General features: G+C 38.8%; 1 protein-coding gene across 1 annotated transcript in view; it reads left to right on the top strand.

The window, feature by feature from the left end:
- The first annotated feature begins 952 nt into the window (after positions 1-952).
- Positions 953-13,967, top strand: part of LOC111507032 (cilia- and flagella-associated protein 100) — a 54,628-nt gene continuing 41,613 nt past the window's right edge. The window contains exon 1 of the mRNA XM_074183770.1: positions 953-1,558. Coding sequence (XP_074039871.1) covers positions 1,063-1,558 — 496 coding nt within the window. The 5' untranslated portion in view covers positions 953-1,062. The remainder of the gene's footprint in view (positions 1,559-13,967) is intronic.

The following is a 13,967-nucleotide window of genomic DNA, read 5'->3' as shown; positions in this document are numbered from 1 at the left end:
GAATGCTTGAAATTGTCTAGGCCAGTACATGACAATAGGTTTTCAGATGCCTTCAAAATTTAAGATATCTAAAAATGTGAAATGAGTTCCACATGAATAGTTCCTTGTTCACTTTTGTGTGTAAGTAGAAAACCGGTGAATTTTACTTATCGAAACAGGCAGTAATTAATATCGAAACAGTAATAATATAACACAATGATTACCAGGAATCTATTTTATGAACCTCATTGGGAAAGGTGGTGTTGCATGCAGAGGCTCATAAAACATTAATGTAGCTGTAAAATTTAATTCCAGTCATCGCCTGATGATGCCAACTTGGTAAGCGAAATGTTCGTCGAGAGACACTATTTTTATTCTTGTATGCTACACGTGTTTCAGTAAGCTATTATTGGCCGATTCAGAACCAAAGGTGTGAAAATACGGTACTCTTTGCTAATGACTTCACATATTACGAAGTTACGAGGCTTGTGTTTGGAGAACCAAACACAATCATCTTTAGCAATACTTTGCATATCCCAGACCTACGTACCTACCAACCTGATGTCAGTTAGTAGCATTGCCGATAAGAGTGTCAAAGTTACCATGGTTTTGAGTTCTATATTTTTGAAAATATTGAAAATTGGTAAATCAAGATTCACAAAAGGTGAATGTATAAACTGAAAATTCAGCTTCTGTATATCTCCTGATAATGTATATCAATGTTTTTTTAGCATGGATAATTTGAATCAGTCCCTAATGGGCCAAAACGATTAACCTGAATGTTTGAAACGAAATGAATTATTCATTTTAGTTTCAGTAGCATTCTATACATTATGATTTCAATACCGATAAGAATATTTGGATATTTGTCAACGTAATCAAGATTCACTCTACACTTTGCATATGGTAATGAATATCTCGAAACTGGACTAATAGGATAATGGAGGGTGTGTTATCATTTCTATGGCAACATTGACAAAACTACAATCCGTCAAATAATTCCCAAAGTGAATGCATCTCATGCTATGAGTTTTTCATGTCAATTTGAATAAAATAATATTTTGAAGCTGAACTATCCTAAAAATGGATCAATGGAATGAAAAATCTAAAGAATCGTTAACATCTTTACCAGATCAATTGCCCATTGCTTCTGAGTCTGGTTCGTCAAATGATGAAGAATTTGAAACCAAGAAAATTCTGCCAGACAAGCCAAAAGTCCTGCTCAAAAATAAAAAGTCTCGTCGACTTCAATCTATTTTGAAACCGAAAATATCGGCAGCAAAAAAATACTTTACGGCGGGCTCGAAGGTGAACGCAAGTAATGCTCACGACTTGGATACAGAACCTTCTCCATTTGCGTATCCCAAAGAACTGGAGGAGTTCGCTCATAGAGTTATGACGAAAGCTTGGAGAAATGATGTGAGAGTAAGAGAATTGGGTTTGAAATGCCGGAAAAAATTCTGCTATCGCGATAAACTGCGAAGAAATATTTTGAACCGGTTATACGTGGAAGAACCCTCCAGTAACACCATGAAAACTATTCTTGATGTCGATCCTCAATATTTCAAGATTATTGAAGGTAAGTTTCAATTATTATCAAAACAGTAGTTATATAATCTGATATGACGTCGAAAATTGTTGTTAATCCTGATTTTTTTATTCTGGTATGACGTTGAAAATTGTTGATGATCCTGTATTTTTAATATTCTGTCATCTGCAGTCTGTATCGTAAAATTTTCAAATAATTCCAGAAATCTATACTGGGAGCAAAACTATTTTTTATTTGGAATATTGATTAATTTCAATTCAAAAAAATAATTTTTGTGAAATATAAAACACAAAGCAATGGAAATAAATCGAAATAGAGTTTTCGTCATGAACCTGGTCAACATTTAAACAGCGCAGAGATCTGCAATTTCTTTTATTTGGTGGTATTTTTCTGGTATTTGTGACATAGCCTCTTGCACCCCCAAGCGACGGTAATAATCATCTCAAAATAACTCAATAGTATTTTGGGATCATGAAATATTATTGATTTATTGAAATTCTCACATTTTGAAATTTGTTTAAACTGCTGACTAAATACATATCTATCTAGTTGATTGAAGTTCAAACTGATGACCAGCCGCGTCCACGCAATAATTTTTTTACACAGTGTTTCTGCAAATTCCATACATTTCTGGAGAAAAAACGTTTTGGCTTTCTACTTCTCCATTTTCGAACAAAAAATGTGGAAATCACTTTTTTATCTATTTATTTATTCATTTCCCGGTAACGTCCAGTTGTAAATTTACCCAAAACGGTGCCGATCAGGTGATAAAACAAGTGTCTTGTACCAAAATTTCAAAGTACACCATTGAGGATGATAGTTAGTGTTCCATCTAAGTGACATTTCATATAAAAATTTTTTGATATGCTACATTGTGTAGCGTTCGTGTGAATGATATCTGTTCCAATTTCATAACGAATGTTTATAGTACAAACTGAATGATCAAAAGTGATTTTCGTGTAATTCAATGTTCATATGAAAGTGGTTGTTCTGAAAGAAACTTCCCACATTTTTTGTTCGAAGATGGAGAAGAAGAAAGCCAACACGCTTTTTTCCATAGTAACTAGTCACTTTCTTTTCAATTTCCAGAATGATATGACGGTGCTCCCAGAAAATTCTTTGACGGAAATCTTGGTTGTTTTCTACAGATTCAACTTTTGCGGAATTTTCACAAAAAAATAATCAATTATAATGATCGTAGAAGACATTTAAAGTTACCTCTTCTCTCTTCCAGAATTGTGCTTCACTGAAGAGTGCACTTTTCAATGAAGCAACCTGTGATATACGACATTTTTTGTTTCGTTATCAGATGAAGCAGATTGCAAATATTTCAAAAACTTTCGGAATAGGTATCCTCATACAAAGTTGCCCTTATTCTTAAAGCCTTATACGATTAAATCATGAAAATAAAAATCATAAAAAAGTTACTTCAGACGGTTTATCAAATTTCATTTATATTCTTCTTTTTTAACTATCCTGTATTGATAATTATCGAAATTTCTATTGAATTTGGTCCCCCTCTAAAAGGAACCCGAACAAAATATAATGATAAAGGTTTCCTTATAGAAAAATTTGATTTTGGGTCTGTAAACATAATTTTTGACACAAAAACTTAAAAATATGTCAAAAACAGTTGAACTCAGATATAGGTTATTATACTCAAAGAGTATTGAAATTCTGATATAATATCCAAAAATATAATAATATATTTTTTATTCTGATATAATATCCAAAAATATAATAATATATTGGGTGTTTCATTCAAAATAAAGAAGTATAACAGAAAGTCATCGAGAACAATACAATGGTCGAAGAAAATTTACGGGAATTCTCGCCCTTCTCGAGTTATAGGTACGGAGAAAACCAAAAAATGATGTTTTTCGGTTTTTTCGAATGGAATTGTTATTTCGGAGAATACAAAAAATGGAAAATGGAAATATTTTTGTATTCGAAGTTTACTATGACGATGTACTATTAAATATTCGATGAAACGTTTCGTGCCAATATGGTCACCATCCACTTTTTTTTTATACTGACCTGTCTTTTATATTACAGATATTAATGAAGCGGTAAATTCACAATCCAAGGGTATATCACATTTGATATTTCTATAGCGTTTATTTGAAATAACTACCATCATCAGAGCCAACAATTTTAAATTACGGTCCTGTCGTTACTTCTTTTGTAAATTGTTTCGATTTCTTCAAAATATATTTCAGACAACCGAAAAAATTCCACAGGTAGGTATCCTAACACAATGAAAATTAGTACTTTTTCCGTTCAGAAATTTTTGTATTGCCGTGATCTTTCTTTCAAGGCTTATTTCTCCCTAATCAATTATAATTCGTAATATTTTTATGATTCTCAATCCTAGAAGTAACGAAAATATCAGGTTTTGGTCAAAATTCGATTGTTGTATAAATTGGTATGATCAAATAGCATTCCAATTCATTTACCATCTTATACGCGTAGGCTCTGCTAGGTTTCTATGACAGGAAAAATGAATGCGTTGTTGATATTTGTTGAGAACTGTCAGACGTATATGAACATATCAAAGATGTATTTAAATGATGAAAGGACTTATATGCTATTAAGTTATGTAACATTAAATAAAATCTTTTTTGGCAAGGAATATGTATGTTGAGTTATATCCGAATCGTTATATTCCGAACATCCAAATGTTTAGACGATTAGAAAGAAATTTGACGGACTATGGTGAATTTGACGGAAAGAAAACAAGAAAATGTGTGGTTACTGGAAGTGTGAGTAATCAAATAAATGTTATGGGTAGGCAAATATTACCACATAAAAAATTACACAGTGAAAACTTTTTTTTTATTTAGGATTGGCCATACAAAAATTATACAAATCAAGATTTTTCTTCACGAGAAATTGCCCACAAAATGGGGATTTCTGTAAAACCCACTAGAACTATTTTGAAAAAAAAAACAAATATAAATGCTAGAGGATACGCAAAGTTCATTATCTCAATGAAAGGGATTACGGAAGGAGAGTACGATTTGCGAAGTGGTTAAGAAATAGGGAAGTTGGAAATATTTGGAAAAAAATAATATGGACGAATGAATAAGAATTCACTAGCAATAGTTGGTTTAACAGAAATATCCATTATAGGTGGAATAAAACAAATGAACATTTACATAGGGTAAGGTTCAGAATACATTTTTGGTTGGGAATTGTGGGATCAAATATCCTTGGTCCTTTCTTTTACGATGATCATTTGAATAGTGGAATGTATCTTCATTTTCTATTCAATGAATTCGATGGCTACTTAGATGAATTGCTACTGAATATCCGCCATGAAATACAATATTTTCAACAGGGCGGCGCTCCTCCTCATAATGCAGCAATAGTAAGAGAACATTTAGATTTGATATTATCAAGAAAATGGATTGGAAACCATGAACCAATTAACTGGCTAGCTCGATCTCCAGATCTTACTCCTTTAGATTTCTTCGTCTGGGCATGCATAAAGGATAACGTTTTTTCAACACCAAGTTACTTTTGGGAACAGTGTTAAATAAGAACTACCTACTGTTGAAAAAGATGCTTTTGCTATTGGTGTAATTTATAATCCTCATGAACAGAATACAAATGTATTTTTGGATCAATTTGAGGAAAGCTTGGCTACAGTAGGACCAACGGTAGATGAAATTATATGCATGGGGGATTTCAATTTAAATTTATTGGATAATGAGAAGTGGAGTTAAAAAGTTTTACTCAATACTGAATACACTGAATCTTTGTCAGTTGATGGATGTTCCTACTAGGATCACAGTCACGTCAGCAAGTCTTCTGGACTATGTTATAGTCCAAGAGGGAAGTCAGGTAAATAATAGTATTATACCTCACATTTCTGATCCCGATCTAGTATATTGTAAGTTGAGAGTACGTGAGAAGCAACAGGATCCCAAACTCTGTACATACAGGAGCTTCACAGCCTTTAACCAAAATCTTTTTCAGGTAGATCTGTTCAATACTTCATTTTTTTAAATATATGACCAAGAAAGTATTGAAGAAAAAGCTACATATTTGGTAAATTGTTTGAACAACTCATTTGATGGACATAGGCCAATAATTACTTCCAGAGTAACAAAACCGATTGCTCATTATTATTAAATATCACTTCAATCAATACACCGAAGTCTGCAAAATTTCTCGGAACCATATTCGACTGTAATTTATCTTGGGAGGCAAATTAGTAGTGTCTGTAAAAAAATCAATCTATTGACCTATTGACTGTTTTGAAATCTATGCTACATAGGGATACTTCATTGAGTGTCTATTATTCGTATGCTTACTCTGCGATTTCCTATAGTATCATAGTATGGGTGCAAGGGCGTGATAACCAAAGGGTGTTTGTATAACAAAAAAGAATATTGCGATTAATTTTTAACCTACCTTATCAAACTTCATGTCGCGATGTATACAAAAACCAAAAAATTCTTACTGTTACTTCTATTTACTTATATAAATCACTGAGCCATCTGCCAAAACCGAAATAAACTGCCATAAAATTCTGATTCTCAGTTTCTGACTTCAGGCGCTTTGATAAGCCAAGGTCTCCAATGTTATTGAAGAAGACCCCATGCATTGGCTTATTCTTGTGCCTTAACAGAAGTGAGGTGATCTCTGTGGCTTTCTTCTGAGTTTTTTGCTGAACGGTTTCCAACTCGGTGACAGAGTTGTGGTCACCTCGTTCAGGGTCGAAAACTATACCGAGTTCGTCAGCTGCTTGGGCAACTGCCCTGAAGAGAAATGATCCAATTCCTGCTCTCTCATGGTCACGGACCATGCAGAAAAGGGGATCCGGACTTTACAGGCTGTATCCAGTACCATTCTGTCATGTAGACACTACAAACTCACTCCAATTCCTGCTCTCTCATGGTCACGGACCATGCAGAGAAGGGGATACGAACTTCTGACGACTTTATAGGCTGTATCCAGTACCATTCTGTCATGTAGACACTCCAAACTCGAAAGTCCACAGCCTCCTTGTTGTCGGAGGAAGTACTACCGTGGAACGGACGATTTGGAATGCAAACTCCTATAGAGATGCATCATTTTTTGGGTCTTCACGTCGAGTTGATACAGCTCCTCCCGAGTCCACTTCACTACTTCAAACGAGTAGAGTAAATTGGGAACGGCAAGCATATTTGTTGCAGCAACTTTGTTCTTCCCCGACAGTTCCGATGACCAGATCTGTCGAAGTTTGTGCTGATACTTGCCCGCGGAGAGAGTTTTTCACTGCTGTTACCTCTTGTGAGTGGCGTTGTTCCAATCTGAGGTAAGTATACGCCTCTACGGCATCCAGGTGGTGTAGGATGCTTCTATCTACGAGCTGCATATCCTCTCCATAGTCCCCGCATCGTACTCTTTTGAGATGGACCATTGCACATGTGTCTATCCCGAATTTTATACCGATAGCATGCGTGTACTCTTCCACCACCCTCAAGGACTGATGGAAATCCTTCTCTCCAGAGGCATTAAGTTTGAGATCATCCATATAAAACAAATGGGTGACCTTGTGCCTCCGGATTCCGGGAGTGCCACAGTTATACCCTCGAGTATTTCTGAGCGCAACGGATAATGGCAAAAGTGAGATGCAGAAGAGAAGGGGACTGAGGGAATCACCCTGAAATTTACCCTTTCTGAAATTGACCCACCCTGTTTGGACTCTTGTTTGACCAGATGTTATGGTGAAGCGAGTTCGCCAAACTGATATCAATTGTTCAATGCATCTCACTAATTTGTCGGGTACCGCAAGACATTTGAGCAAATGCAATATGAACTCATGCGAAATTGTATCAAATGCCTTACGGTAATCGATCCAGGCCATAGAGAGGTTACCCCCATATTGTATCGAGTCCTGCGTGACACATCTATCGATGAGCAGGTTCTCTTTACATCCAGCGACTCTTCTCTCCTACCCTTTCTACTCATATATCCGTTCGAACACTCGGTCAACTGCGGTGAGTATTCGTGTGTATAAAATGCTTGTAAACAACTTATAACACGAATTCAAGCATGTTGTCGGTCTGTAATTCTTAGGAATCGACAAATCTCTGCTTTTGGGGATAAGAACGGTCCGCCCCTCGACAAACCAATTCGAAATCGGCTGCTCTCCGTCCAGCCATGAGTTGAAAACTCTGGCTAGATGGCGGTGGGTACTTTGTAGTTTTTTTCACCAATAAGTGTTCAACCCATCTGGGACTGGAGCAGCAAAATTCTTGGAACCAACAAGGGCCCTCCAAACGTCATCCGGGGTTATCGGGTTGCGCATTTCATTGAGCACAGGCTGTCTAAGCTCTCTGTTGAAAGCTTCGAACTGCGCTAAGGCTGGAGTGTCTAAGTTGAGTGGCTGCGGGTGTTCATAGATATCCTTCCAGAAGGATTCCACCTGATCAGCGGTCGGCGGATTATCCACAACACGTGGAGGCTCTTGGAATAAGCGAGAATGTTTCTCGCGGAACCTGAGGTTTTCCGCGATACTTTTCGCTCGTCTCACTAGCGACTTCTAAGCAGCCACTAGCATTCGTATCCTATCAAGACAGTGCTGTTTGGTGGTCAGCAACACGCCTTGACTTAAAGTGAGATGGATACGTCGTAGATTGGCGGCTTTTCGCCGCAATGCGGGCGTGAAAGGCCTACGGGCCGCCCTGTAATCCATCACACATTGGATATGAGACGCGTGTTGTCTCGCCGACGCGATCTCAGCCTCCATCTTGTGTACACGACGTTCAATCTTCCGAACCCCACGGCCGGGATTCCGCCCTTCCGATTCGGAAAGCGATTCGACGACATTATACACGGCGGTGTCGATTTGGCAGATGCCAGTCTCTTTTGTTAGGACACTATGAACCTCCGCATCCGAACAAGCCAGTTCTTGTGGCTTCAGGGGCCTGATTCTGTGGAGCGCCCTGCGTGTTCTGATTGTCGTCTCCATTGGTGGTATGGTGCGAGTCTCCTCTCCAGCCGTACCAATGGGTGGTATAACTGACACTTCTACCACTTCGTTAGCAGGCTGGGGAGAAGCTATATAGCCCTGCCTCCGAAGATAGGATACGTAATCCCTAAGATTTTGGGCGGAAAAGGCGGAATGTTCCGGATGTATTTCACACCACATAGCATGCCATCTCGCCATGTACCCTCTTCGTGCGGGCTCACTACTCTCGTAGCAATGCATTAGGCTATCTCTCAGTTCATGCGTCCACTCAAAGCGTCCGTTGTCGTTGCCAGGGTTGTCATCGGTAGGCAAATCATCGTTATGGGCCCCACCACATTGCTTCTGACCCCTCCGAGCGGCTTGATTGCTAGGAACGAAATGTTGGGTCCACCGGGTGGTTAGCCCAGTGAACCCAAGGCCGGCACCGGAGGAAAAATAGTGTTCTCCTTCCCGGGTGCGCCTGGGCTGCCGGTCCGGTTTTGCACCAGTTGCTCGGGTAAGTGGTGGCGCAACTCACCAAAAGCCAAGAGTGTTAGCGGCCATCCCTGCTTATTTATTTTTTTTTTCACCGTAGTGTGCGCTGGTCAGGCCCCTGTCCCCCGAAGCCACGATACATTCGGGAGGGCGCGCCAGCATTATCAACCAATGACCACTCTCCACACCGTGGGGTATGATCATTGGGTCCGAGAATCATGTACCCTGAGCAAGCGCAGTGAGCCAAGAATGACAGCCTTCTGCATCTGTGTGGCTAAGATTTCTGCCTTAGTGCAGCAAGCCGGTATGATTTTAAGATTCGAGTGTAGAGAGGACACCATTCCACCAAGGACTCCAATAATCAGAACAACCATCTTGACAGAGTGATCTGGATGGAGTCTGCGGAGTTCGAATAGAAAATCTCGATATTTTATCCGTTTTTTCTCCTATTTTCTGATGATATTCGTCTCGCCAGGAGCTGAAAACTCCACGACAAATATCGTTTTGCTCTGGTGGTCGAGTTGGACCATATCAGGCTTATTAGCTTGTATGAGCCTGAGGGTGGGGAACGAATAGTTCCAATAAATTCAGCACTTCTCGTTCCACACAACGGATTCGATATCCCCCGGAGCGTAGGGCAACATCGGTGTCTCGTCAATACCCTAAGAGTGCCGCAGGTGGTGATATAGCACTCTTAGGGCAGCGTTATGTCGATGGATATAGGCCGAGGCCGCATATGCTGGACATGCTGATAGCTAGTGCATTAGGGTCTCGGGCGCCTCGCGGCAGGCCCTGCAACTTGTGTCAGAAACCTCTATACCAATCACGTGACTGCGATAGACTGAGGTGTTGAAGACCAGCCATGATGAACCCCTCAGTTTCCGACTCCAGCCAACACGACCTAAGAAAAGCGAACGTCAGGCGCTTTGATAAGCCAAGGTCTCCAATGTTATTGAAGAAGACCCCATGCATTGGCTTATCCTTGTGTTTCCGCAGAAGTATGCTTATCTCTGCGGCTTTTATCTGAGTTTTTTGCTGAACAGGTTCCAACTTGATGACAGAGTTGTGGTCACCTCATTCAGTGTCGAAAACTATACCCAGTTCATCGGCTGCTCGGGCAGCTGCCCTAAAAAGAAATGCTCCAATTTCTGCTCTTTCATGGTCACGGATCATGCAGAGAAGGGGATCCGAACTCCTGACGACTACACAGGCTGTATCCAGTACCATTCTGTCATGTAGACACTCCAGACTCAAAAGTCCACGGCCTCCCTGTTGTCGGGGGAAGTACAACCGTGGAACGGACGATTTGGGATGCAAACTCCTATGGAGATGCATCATTTTTCGGGTCTTTACGTCAAGTTGATACAGCTCCTCTCGAGTCCCCTTCACTACTCCAAACGAGTAGAGTAAGATTGAAACGGCAAGAATATTTGTTGCAGCAACTTTGTTCTTCCCCGACAGGTCCGATGACCAGATCTGTCGAAGTTTGTGCTGATACTTGCCGCGAAGAGGGTTCTTCACTGCTGTTACCTCTTGTGAGTGGCGTTGTTCCTCCCCGAGGTGAGTATACGTCTCTCCGACATCCAGATGTTGTAGGATGCTTCCATCTACGAGCTGCACATCCTCTTCGTAGTCCCCGCATCGTCTTCTTTTGAGATGGACCACTGCACAATTGTCTATCCCGAATTTCATATCGATAGCATGCGTGTACTCTTCCACCACCCTCAAGGACTGATGGAAATCCTTCTCTCCAGAGGCATAAAGTTTAAAATCCTCCATATTAAACAAGTGGGTGACCTTGAGCCTCCGGTTTCCGGGTGCCACAATTATACCCTCGAGTATTTCTGAGCGCAACGAATAATGGCAATAGTGAAGTGCAGAAGAAAAGGGGACTGAGAAAATCACCCTGAAATACACCCCTTCTGAAAGTGACCCACCCTGTTTGGACTCTTGCTTGACCAGATGTTATGGTGAAGCGAGTTCACCAAAGTGGTATCAGTTGTTCAATGCATCTCACTAATTTATCGGGTACCGCAAGGCATCCGAGCAAATGCAAGATGAGCTCATGCGAAATTGTATCAAATGCCTTACGGTAATCGATCCAAGCCATAGAGAGGTTACGCTTATATTGTATCGAGTCCTGCCTTACACATCTATCGATGAGCAGGTTCTCTTTACATCCAGCGACTCCTCTCTTCGACCCTCTCTGCTCATATATCCGTTGGAACACTCGGTCAACTGCGGTGAGTATTCGTGTGTATGAGATGCTTGTAAACAACTTATAACACGAATTCAAGCATGTTATCGGTCTCTAATTCTTAGGAATTGACAAATCTCCGCTTTTGGGGATAGAACGGTCCGCCCCTTGACAAACCAATCCGGAATCGGCTGCTCTCCGTCCAGCCATGAATTGAAAACTCTGGCCAGATGGCGGTGGATTCTTGGTAGTTTTTTTCACCAAAAAGTGTTCAGCCCATCTGGGCCTGGAGCAGCAGAGTTCTTGAAACCCACAAGGGCTCTTCGAACGTCATCCAGGGTTATCGGGTTGCGCAGTTCATTGTGTTCAGGCTGTCGAAACTCTGTGTTGAAAGCTTCGAACTGCGCTAGGGCTGGAGTGTTTAAGTTGAGTGGCTGCGGGTGTTCATAGATATCTTTCCACAAGGATTCCACCTGATCAGCTGTCGGCGGATTATCCACAACACGTGAAGGCTCTTGGAATAAGCGAGGGGGTCTCTCGCGGAACCTAAGGTTTTCCGCTATATCTCTCGCTCGCCTCACTAGTGACTTCTTAGCAGCCACTAGCATTCGTATCCTATCAAGGCAGTGCTGTTTGGTGGTCAGCAACACGCCTTGACTTAAAGTGTGATATACGTCGTAGATTGGCGGCCATTCGCCGCACTGCGGGCGTGAAAGGCCTGTTGGCCGCCCTGTAATCCATGACACATTGGATACGAGACGCGTGTTGTCTCGCCGACGTTGTCTTAGCCTCCATCTTGTGTACACGCCGTTCAATATTCCGAACCGCAAGGCCGGGATTTCGTCCTTCCGATTCGGAAACCGATTGGACGACGCTATATTATTATTATTATTATTTTTATTATTATAAATTGACCATCTCAAAAAAAAACTAGAGATGCATGTATTGATACTACACTCATTATGCTAGAAAATTGTCACAGAAATTGTCTGGATCGACAAATTATGTGCATTCAAAAAAAAAGGTCGCCAATTCGAGCATTTGATGTAGATCACCATGTAGCTTTGATTCTCTGTATTGGTTTCATTTTTCCCAAAAGTGCATGATGAATTAAATTGTTTTTCTATTCGAAACTGATGGTTATTTCAAATGAAACGCTATGAAAATATCAAATGTGATATACCCTTGGATTGTGAATTTATTGCTTTATCAATATCTGTAATAAAAAAGACAGGCTCGCATTTTTTTTTTTAAAGTTGATGGTGGCCAGGTTGACAAGAAAAGTTTTATCGAATATTCATTATTACCTCGTCTTAGTACACTTCGAATACAATACAATAACAATTTCTTCTTTCATTTTTTGATATTCTCCGAAATCTCATTTTTTGTTTTCCCTGTATAACTCTAGAAGGGCGAGAGTCTTCGACCATTGTATAGTTCCCGCTAACAGTTACCTGTTAATAGATAATATATATATATATATATATATATATATATATATATATATATATATATATATATATATATATATATATATATATATATATATATATATATATATATAAAACTGATCAGATATACAACAAAAAATTCAAACTACTACTGTGCAAACAATTGTGGAACTGAATTTTTAGATACCAACAGATATATCATTGAAAGCAGCGATGATATTATTAAAAAACTGTCATTTACGAAAAATAAAACCATGGACAAATGAAATTTTGAAAATTGATAACGAAGAATAATCTGTGCAGGGCATGAAAACAAAATCCAAATAACGATAAAAAACAACAATATAGGAGTGAGAAAAGAGACTATATAAGAAAAGTGTTAGAATAAAGAAAAATATTATAACTGAAATATAACCAGAAACGTCAATTAATTATTTCATTTATGGAAAACAGTGAATGTTTCAACAAGCAAATATTCAAACAAAATAGATATTTTCGAAATTTCAGACGAAAATCGATATATCCTAACCAAATGCCCTACAAAAAAGTGAGACAAACAATTTTCATTTTCTGAAAAGTAATTTCTTTTTGCAGACGTTATAAACTCAACAAGAGCAATTCATTTTCTCATGCCTTGTTTTATTATTCATTGCATGGGGTGGTTAACATAAGATCAACCCTTATCCTGCAGTAGGGGTTGAAAGACATTCATTCTTGTACGGCATAGAAATCAAAATATCATTAGACATATCAAATCTTCAACGAGAATGGAAATGTTCGAAATATTTGGGTTTTTTAAATTAATCTTGATGATCAGATTAAAAAAAGGTAAAATGAATATTTCTTTGGTGTAAGATTTTTTTATGCCAATAGAGATAATTCCTGTAGCCTGACAAAAAAGTTGGGTATTATTCAAATTAGGAAGTTTTGAACAAACTTTGATGTTTATCAAATTTATGGATTTTTTAGAAATCTCCAACTACTTTGTAAGCATATAATATTTGATTTATCATTTTTTCAAGCTTGATAAATCAATGAAAAAAATGTCTGTACATTTTCGTATCCAGGATTTCAATTATAAACTTTATGGCGTTTTCAATTTATCATTAACGAACAAAAAAATTATGAATACTCATGATGCCTTATTTTACATTGTGTATTGATTGTATACAAAAAAATTGATTTGCCAACAATGATTTCAATACGACTTTCCGTCAGATTTTTCCTTAAAATGAATTTAAAGTCATCCGAAGTATGGTATCATTACGTGGGGATATGTAGCAAAGATCATTTGGAATTGTTGGAAATTTTTCAAATGAAAATTATCAGAAGAATCTGCAAAATACCATACAG

This window comes from Leptinotarsa decemlineata, unplaced genomic scaffold (genome assembly GCF_025532065.1).
Source record: "Leptinotarsa decemlineata unplaced genomic scaffold, Ldec_3_MD MMD2_tig00026345_RagTag_RagTag, whole genome shotgun sequence".
Taxonomy (NCBI): Eukaryota; Metazoa; Arthropoda; class Insecta; order Coleoptera; family Chrysomelidae; genus Leptinotarsa; species Leptinotarsa decemlineata.
The sequence above is the reverse complement of the archived record's forward strand: the minus strand, read 5'-3'. Positions and strand labels throughout refer to the sequence as shown.